Source organism: Triticum aestivum, chromosome 4B, assembly GCF_018294505.1.
Source record: "Triticum aestivum cultivar Chinese Spring chromosome 4B, IWGSC CS RefSeq v2.1, whole genome shotgun sequence".
NCBI lineage: Eukaryota > Viridiplantae > Streptophyta > Magnoliopsida > Poales > Poaceae > Triticum > Triticum aestivum.
This window is the reverse complement of record NC_057804.1, coordinates 118,151,362-118,160,574: the sequence shown is the minus strand read 5'-3', so window position 1 is coordinate 118,160,574 and position 9,213 is coordinate 118,151,362. Positions and strand designations below refer to the sequence as shown.

Sequence of the window (9,213 nt, the reverse complement as noted above, 5' to 3'; positions counted from 1 at the left end):
TAGTTCGAAATGCAGGGGCTAGACTATAAATAAAAACTAGCGGATAGGTCCCTGCTAGAAAAATAAAAGAAAAAGAAAAATCTAACGAACGAATGTTCGCTACAGAAACCTAAAGAACGAAAACCGTTCGCTGTAGAGACGTAACGAGCGAACGCTCGCTAAATAAAGAAAACGATTCCGAAAAAATGAAATAGATCTGGATCGTTAGATCTAGATCGGACAGACAAGAGGGTCGGGGGCTACCGCGGTGGCGGACGGCGTCGGCGGTGAGGCAGACGGCGGCGGCGACTTCGGCTCGGGCGGGGGCGGCGGCATCGGCTTCGGCTTGCGGGGCGGCGGCGACGGTAGAGCGGTGGGGTGGTGCAGCGCGAGGCGGCAGCGCAGATGGCGGCGACTGTGGCTTCGGCGGCTTGGGGGGAGGAAAGAGAGGTCCCGGAGGGTCCGGCTTATAAAGAAGGAGGGGAGGGGCGGCCTGGAGGAGGGGCAAGGCGGCGGCGAGGCGTGCCCGAGGTGGACACGATGGCGGCGGCGCTCCCGTGCGGCGGCCAGACTCCCGGTCAGAGTTGGCGCGAGGCGCGGCTGGCTGGCCTGGCCTGGCCCGGTTCGGCGGCGGGAACTCTTTTTTTTTATAAAACAATTTTTCCACAGAAGAGAAACATGAAGAACTAATATAAAAATATATCTAAAAATAACAGAAAAATTCACATAAATATATGGCCTTATTAATGACCTAGTGAACATTTTTATGGGCCTAATTGCCTAAACTAAAAACATACTTTTTAGTACTAATTACTCCACAATTAAATAAATAAACTTGCAAATAAAATCAAATAAAGTATCCAAAAATTCAAAAAATCAATTTCCAATATTTCTTTGTTGTTTTTGAACAAGTCCTTTTATATTCTCTCTTTATTTTATTTATTTGCAAAATAATTGGAAAATAATTAAAAAACAATTTGATCCAATTTTCTGAATTTTGAAAAATCAAAAATGGATTTTTGGGAAACTTCCAACTCTCTCAATTTGGTCCTTGAGTTGCTTAAGGTTCTAAGATCAAAATTCAACTAAAACAAATGAAACAAAATGCATAAATCATGGATGCATATGAATGATCTATAAATAACATCCAAATTGAAAATTGGGATGTTACACAAATCTAGCAAGGTTAGCACCTTAATGTTGTTGGGGGCACAAGGGAAGTTTTATCTGTGTTGCAGAATTTATCATTGGTGTAGGAAACATATGCCTCCACAGATTGACTCCTTCGTTCTCACTAAGGGAAACTTATTACTTTATACAAACCCTTGCACTTGGAGACTCAACTACCTTGCATTGGTTTAATCACCTACAAGCATCCAACAGTTTCTAGCGCCGTTGCCGAGAATGTAATCTTATATCAGAGGTTATGTATCACTTTTATTATCTTCATTCTTTTATTTATTTTCCTCAACTATTAATGTTTATCATTGTTAGTCTTTTTATTTTTCCAAAATACCATAAACTCCTAAAATAATTATAATTTGGGCAACTGGTTTCTCTTTTCTAGTTTGTTGCAATGGAACCTTTTCCTAGAATGAGAAGGATCAGTTTTGGTAGTTATAATGGAAACTTTGTTCCTAGTAAGGTAACCGTTGATTTTCCCCCAACCTTTGTTAGAAAAATTAAATAGCCACCAAAAATACTATATCATGAGAAGTTGAGAACCACGCATTCCTATTGTGAATCTATGATTGAAATTGTAGGTGATCTAGAATGTACTTTTATCTTCACTCTAAATTACAAAGAATATTCTTGGAACTGAAAATATGAAAGAGGATTACAACAAGAAATATATTTTTAATACCATTATTAGGGTTTTTGAACCTACTATAAGGGATGCACGAGAGGTCTTTGGTATTGTAAAATCCTAGTAGTAAATCCTTGGGCCAATGATATAATGAGATAAGAAGAATTTGTATTGGGTTTTTACGATGGAATAAGGAAGATTTTTACAAACCCTTATCTAAGGCCACAATTGAGAACAAATTAGAACGTATTGCTAAAGCTATATATGAGAAATTGTGTTGGCTATCTTCACAAGAACCTTGTGGAAAGGCAAAAGGGCATGTGGGTGAAGAAGGGGACCTCGTTTCCTTCTTCATGAGAATCATTGATGAGCAAGAGAGAGTTTCACATTTGATAAATCCACTACCTTGTAAGGAACCATATGAAATAATATTTTCCACTTATGTGGTGGAAGTGGAGATGATAAAACTTGAATATCGTTCACAATAACTGTGCTTAGCTCAAAGGCATTAAATAAAGCACTTGTGGGAGGCACCCTGTAGTTATGTCTTTTTATTTTACTTCCAATATAGTCACAATTTCTATACCTGTGTAGCAATTTTGTTTTTCTTTTCTTTTCTTTTAATAAGGTGCTAAGTTTTGCCATTAACTTCAATGTTATGACTATGTTGGTAGTGTCTTGTGAAACTACGGTTTTGCTGTTACTGCAAACATCCCCCAAAATTGCTAGGGCATGATAAAATATTGAAATACCTAGATAATTGAATCATGTATGTCTAGTATTTACTCTAATTATTTCAAAAATTTGTGAGTTATGTAAGTATTTCTGAAAGTTGTGTCTTTACCTGCTCGTCTGTTTTGACAGGTTGTTGTGCAACTTGAATGTTAGCTATATGTTTGCATACTTTTGGTTTCTCCTTCATCAGGAGAGCCTATTATTGTGTTCCTTGTTGTAACTAATGTTTTACCATGTTTCCATGTTTTATATACAACAACTAGAGCTATTAGTGATTTTCTATGGACTAACAAAACTCACAGTTTTGTTTAAGTTGTGTTTGGATAAAAGTTTACTTCATTAGGGATGCCATCACCATCAAGGGAAGACCAAGAGAGTGCGAGCTTTAAGCTCGGGGATGCCCAAGGAACCCCCATTTTTTTCCAAGAAGACTCAAACAACAAATGGGCATCCCCCTTCTTCGACAACCTTTGTAGTATCACTTCACTAAACCTTTATCCATCCATTGCTTTTATGCATTTATCTTGGAACATATTTTTCTTTTTGAATAAAGTATAATCATCACCTCCGGTCATTATGTCAATAAGTGAAAGGGGTTTGCTTGGCTTGATTATTTACTCTATGTGCTTCACATAAATCTACTAGAGTCAAAGAAGTGGTGTAGAAACATTGTTAACTTTCCGTGCTTCACTTATACCTATTGGAAAGTTTGAACTTGGTTGACATGATTTTATTGTGATATCTTGGGCATATTTTTATGAGTTGGTTCAGAACTTGTAAACTTACATGCTTGGGATAGTTAAAACTTGATAAGAACATCGATCTTGAATTTGATTTATTACTATTGAATACTTGGCAATAGTTTTCACACATTCTTTACACTATTAAAACAATATATGAAGTAGCTCCTATTTAGAGATGAGATATTGTATTGATGTCCAATTTAACCATTGCCATCATTTACACTAAATAAATAAAAGTTGGGAACTCTAGTTGATGACTAGAATAGCAATCTTGTTGTCATTGTAGTTTGTTAATCCGGCGAAGGAGGATTTCATTCAGCATCATTGACAGCTAGCTAGGAGATAGTTTATTTAGATTTATTTACATTTCATTTACTTTTACTCAAAATAGTTGGTCGGATTATTTTTGCATTTTGACTATTTATTGTATTCGGATTAATGATTTTTGCTGAATTGGTGAACAATTTGAGCTAAATTATAGTAATTGTTCGATTGAGGTAAGAAGTAAATAGAAAGAGAAATAGATTAATTGTGTGTTTTGATGACTATGTATTTGCTCACAGCCCTTATAGCCCCCAAAACTTTGTAAAGCACGCTCCATACAAGTTATGAAGGCTGCGAATATGACAATTGTGCTAGAGTTGGGGTACAACTCTAACAGAAAAAACAGTCCATTACCGGCCTTGTGCATGCCTGGACAACGAACATGGTTTCCAAACCCATGATGCAAGCGTTTCCCTGCACGGAATTGCTCTGTCATAAAGCCCCAAAACCCCAAAATCAGGGGAGAACTCGCACACTTTCGTAGTTGAGGCAATCCGGCTGCGACCATCTCATGGCATGGCATGGCATGCAAGCTGCAATGCCGCAGCAGCAAATCTTTACTCACTCGCCGGCAACTTGCCGCATGCCCTTTTGCCGTGACAACTGGGCCATAAATTGTGGCACGCTGGAGCCGCGCGCATCAATACCGGCCGGTGGCCTGCGCACATGGACGCATGGCCGGCCAGGCTTACCATGGTCCAGGAGGAACTTCTCTCCCCGGCTATTCCCGGAACCGTGTATGGCATTCATGGCCGTGTCCCCGCAAAGATTGAATTGGGAGATCAACTTCTGGGGCTAGGTGGTAGATTCATCAGCTTCGCCGTACTCGACATTTTCTTTCACGTTATAAATTCGAAAGGACGCACGAAGAATCTATGCGGCACATTTCGATCAGATCTCCCACCAGAATCCTCCTCGTGAAATCCTCACTTGGGCTTTCATGCATGTCTTCAGTACTACAGTAAATACTGGTCCAGATTGTTGTTCGTGAAATTATGTATTGCTACCTGACACGGTGACACCTGTACTCCAAATATGACAAACTTTCACCTCGGCAAGGTTATACTATCTTGTTCTAGGAGTATGCCTGCCTGCATGCCTGCATGCTGCAGTATGCAGTTTTTTACCACTAAATGCTTGGCACCTACTCTTTGCGGTGAGGTCAAATCATCCATGTGTTGGCTGGCCTACGGTTCTACTTCTTCACCGGACGAGAGCTTATAAAACCCCATTAACGCAGCGCAGAGGACCTTGATCCTAGCTCTCCTCGGGCCTTTTCTTTCTCTCTTTCTCTCGCGAGCTCCTCGCTCTCTAGATTCTTTTCTAAGATGGGTACTGCCAGCGGTGCCGTGGCCCTGCTGCTGGTGGTGCTAGGAGCCTGCGTCTCCAGCTCCAGTGGGCAGCTGCAGGTGGGGTTCTACTCCAAGTCGTGCCCCAGCGCCGAATCCACCGTCGCGTCCGTCGTCCGGGGAACCGCCGCCGCCGACTCCACCATCCTCCCCGCCCTCCTCCGTCTCCAGTTCCACGACTGCTTCGTCAGGGTACGCACGCGCGCTCTCCCTCGGCAATTCGCCAGGGTAAAGGCAGTAATTCGTCGTGTGTTTGACGTGGGAATTCGGCTGGTTCTGCGCCTCTCGATCTCAGGGGTGCGACGCGTCGGTGCTGATCAAGGGCGGGAGCAACAACGCGGAGGTGGACAACAACAAGCACCAGGGGCTCCGCGGGATGGACGTCATCGAGAACGCCAAGGCGCAGCTCGAGTCGGAGTGCCCCGGCGTCGTCTCGTGCGCCGACGTCGTCGTCCTGGCCGCGCGCGACGCCGTCGCATTCGTAAGTACAGTAACATTCTCGTGCGCGCTGCGCATATGCCTGCATGGATGGCAGTGGGAATTGATCGGTTTCTTTGGTGCAGACCGGCGGGCCGTCGTTCGACGTGCCGACAGGGCGCCGCGACGGGAAGGTGTCCAACGTGCGGGACGCTGACGTGCTGCCGGACGTGCGCGACTCCGCCCAGGTGCTCCGCTCCAAGTTCCGAGCCAGCGGCCTCGACGACAAGGACCTCGTCCTCCTCAGCTGTAACCAAGCAAACCAACCCACCTCTTTCCTTGCGCTCCCTCGGTCGATCATGAACCCCTGTCCCTAACCCGTCGATGGCGGCATGCATGCAGCGGCGCACACGGTGGGCACGACGGCGTGCTTCTTCATCCAGCAGCGGCTCTACAGCTTCCCGCTCCCGGGCGGCGGGCTCGGGTCAGACCCGTCGATCCCGGACGGCTTCCTGTCAGAGCTCAAGTCCCGGTGCGCGCCGGGAGACTCCAACTCGCGCGTCTCCCTGGACCGCGGCAGCGAGAGCGTCTTCGACACCTCCATCCTCCGCAACATCCGCAACGGCTTCGCGGTCATCGCCTCCGACGCGGCGCTCTACAACGACACCAGCACCGTCGACGTGGTGGACTCCTACTCGGGCCTCCTCAGCACCATCTTCGGGCCCTACTTCCGCCAGGACTTCGCGGACTCCATGGTGAAGATGGGCAGCATCGGCGTGCTCACCGGCGCCAGCGGGGAGGTCAGGAAGGTCTGCTCCAAGTTCAACTGAGAGAGACCCGTCCATGGATCCAGATTCCATTCATTGCGCTGCCGGCCGGAGTACTGGTTGGCTAGCTGGAGATGAAAAGCACTAGCTAGCCCATGCGGACATGCATCTCGTGGGTGCATGGCCCGGTCTCGTGGCGCTTTCATGGCTTTTCTTCTTCTTCAATTTATTGTATACATGTTATTGAAAAGAGAGAGGGGAAATTTAGTGGGTTCATGTGATTCTGGCGCCAAGGTCTAGTACGTACAGCCAAGGATCTGTGCAGTTTTCTCTTTTGCAGCGGCCGGAAGCGAGATTAAATTCATAGCTAGGGTATAAGATGTATGGCGCGGAGTGTTGGCCGACTAAAAGATGACATGTTCAACAGTTAGGTGTGGCGAAGATGCGTATGTTGAGATGGATGTGTGGCCACACGAGGAAGGATCGAGTCCGGAATGATGATATACGAGATAGAGTTGGGGTAGCACCAATTGAGGAGAAGCTTGTCCAACATCGTTTGAGATGGTTTGGGCATATTCAGCGCAGGCCTCCAGAAGCTCCAGTGCATAGCGGACGGCTAAAGCGTGCGGAGAATGTCAAGAGAGGGCGGAGTCGACCGATTTTGACATGGGAGGAGTCCGTTAAGAGAGACCTGAAGGATTGGAGTATCGACAAAGAGCTAGCTATGGACAGGGGTGCGTGGAAGCTTGCTATCCATGTGCCAGAGCCATGAGTTGGTTGCGAGATCTTATGGGTTTCACCTCTAGCCTACCCCAACTTGTTTCGGACTAAAGGCTTTGTTGTTGTTGTTGTTGTTGTAGGGTATAAGATGTGCTTCTGTATGCTTGTATGTACACTACACACACCATATGTGCAATTAAGTGGAGGTGTAATTTACGGTCTTGTCTTGGATTTTTGGGGTATTTATCTGTGCCAACTGCAATTGGAAAGAAGTGTCAAATGTTGCAAAACAAAATCTTCTTCTGGTATATAGGAGTACTATGTACAATCTTTGTACTACAATCAAGTGTCGAGGCCGTAGCAGAGCTCGTCGTCGTTGCTACTCAGGGACCTGGGATTGTCGAGGACAAAATCTCGTCGAAAGAGCTCCCAATGGAATCTTTACTTTCACGAGGTGCATGGAACTGTAAGGAAGACCTCAGTTAATGCGTTTCTCCTGGGTTTACCAAATTGGTCACCGCGAAGAAAGAAAACTCCTGTGCATATTCATGTGGTAGAATCCAAGCTGCGAGCGCTGAATGTGTCAGCTGGAGGAGGCAAATGGGTAGCTGCAACATATCATTGAGTGAAAGTGTACTGCCCTGTTGATGGAATGGCCTTTGCTTCTATGCTCTGTTCGGGTAGTTGGCGGAGTAGGAAGTAGGCAGTGTTAGCTGGGTTTGTCTTTATTGGGGACGAGAACTTTTTTTTCGCATTGAGTAGCTGCAAATTTAGAGCTACTAGTATTAGTAGTATTGCATCAATTGGCCTGTCCCTTAACACTGCAAGTTATTTTTATCCTTTCTTTTGTCAGAACCCTACACTATTTGATTTTACGCGAGGAGTTGTATGGGTTCTTTTTTTCTTTTCTTTTTTTTGTTTGATTAATCGATGGCTTAGGAGTTAGCGATCTAAACACTCTTATATTTTTTTACGGAGGGAGTATACGAGAATTAGCAAATCCGATAAAATTTAACTGCTGTGAGAAACCAAGAATCTTACAGAACTACTCCCTCCGTCCCATAATGTAAGACGTTTTTTAACACTAGTGTGGTGTCAAAAAACGTTTTATATTATAGGACGGGGGAGTACTATATACTTTTCTTCCAGCTTCTGGGTCCGGTGTTTGAAACTGTACATCTGTTACCGTCGGAAGAAGGTAGAATTCAGTTTCATAAATGCATGAGAATGGTTGCCTAACGAAAGCTGATCGGGCGGCTATTTATGAGTCCACTAGATTGTGCAGTTGAACTGCGATACACGCTGCTGAAGTGCGGACGCCGTGGAGTGTTGGAGTGTTTGGTTACTTCTAAAAGAATTTCCATAACCAAGTAGGTTTGGTTCCAAACAAGTGCCTTTACACAAGAAGATCAATGCCTATCCCAATCATCTTTTCTTCTCCCCGACGAGGATCCCTGCCGTGGGGTAGCCTACTTTGAGTCACTGACACATGGGTCCTACAGAGCATGGGGCCCACCTGTCAATGACTCAAAGGCAGAGTATGGCAGGGATTTCTACGTGCTTCTCGGAAATACCCGCTTGGTTGGCTGTTTAGATCCAAAAAACAAGCCTGTTCGTGCCTTCCGCTAGAAAAAATTAGAGGGTGTTTGTTTCCAGGGACTTATTGGCTTAGGGACTTAAAAAAATCCCTATAAGTCTCATCTAAACCAAACAGGAGGGACTTATAGGGACTTAAAGTGGGCATTTGGGACTTATGAAATAAGACTCTCAAGGAGGGATTTATAGGGACTTATAGTTGTAATATGGTCTTATAGGGACTTATAAGTCCCAGGAACCAAACAGGTAAGGACTTTTTAGGGACTTGATAGTTATAAGTTGGGACTAAAAAAAGTCCTAAGACTTATGAACCAAACAGGACCTTAATACACACCTTCCACGCTTCAATTTCTTTCCACCCTGTTTTGATGGGTACCCAGTTTAATACTGGTGGAAATAGTTACAGGTGGAAAATAAATTCGATGGAGAAACGACGAACCAAGCGTGGCCTAAAGCGGACTTTCTGTGCAAAGGTGCATTAGAGCTTTTTTTTAACACCTCAAAAGAGGTGCTTAAAAGATTTGAAGAAAATGGTCTTTTTACATGAATATGCATGCATGTGGTCTAAATAATTGTGATTCTTTTTCAATAATACATTGTGCTATATGCTGCACAAAAAAGACAAAATTTCAGCCCAAAATCAACAGAAAGCAAAACCCAAATTTGTATTTTGTCATTTTTTTTACATTTTAGATGCACGCACGTATATTGGTGAAATTTTGGCATGTTATATTGCGGTGTTAAACATGCATGTACACAAAATTTTGGGTCGCTAT

The 9,213-nt window shown here is 44.4% G+C and overlaps 1 protein-coding gene across 1 annotated transcript; it reads left to right on the top strand.

Annotated features, from left to right (window-relative positions):
- The first annotated feature begins 4,826 nt into the window (after positions 1-4,826).
- On the top strand, positions 4,827-6,547 carry LOC123094601 (peroxidase 43-like). The gene is made up of 4 exons (XM_044516576.1): positions 4,827-5,129; positions 5,233-5,418; positions 5,501-5,663; positions 5,757-6,547. Exons 1-4 carry the CDS (start codon positions 4,917-4,919, stop codon positions 6,182-6,184), a joined length of 990 nt encoding a protein of 329 aa, XP_044372511.1. The 5' UTR covers positions 4,827-4,916; the 3' UTR covers positions 6,185-6,547.
- Positions 6,548-9,213: the final 2,666 nt, after the last annotated feature.

Excerpts from the sequence above, each read along its gene's own strand:
- LOC123094601 (XM_044516576.1), top strand. The coding sequence starts at position 4,917 with ATGGGTACTGCCAGCGGTGCCGTGGCCCTGCTGCTGGTGGTGCTAGGA. Across the intron at positions 5,130-5,232 it reads TCCACGACTGCTTCGTCAGG|GGGTGCGACGCGTCGGTGCT; the intron begins GTACGCACGCGC and ends TCTCGATCTCAG. Across the intron at positions 5,664-5,756 it reads GGACCTCGTCCTCCTCAGCT|CGGCGCACACGGTGGGCACG; the intron begins GTAACCAAGCAA and ends GCATGCATGCAG.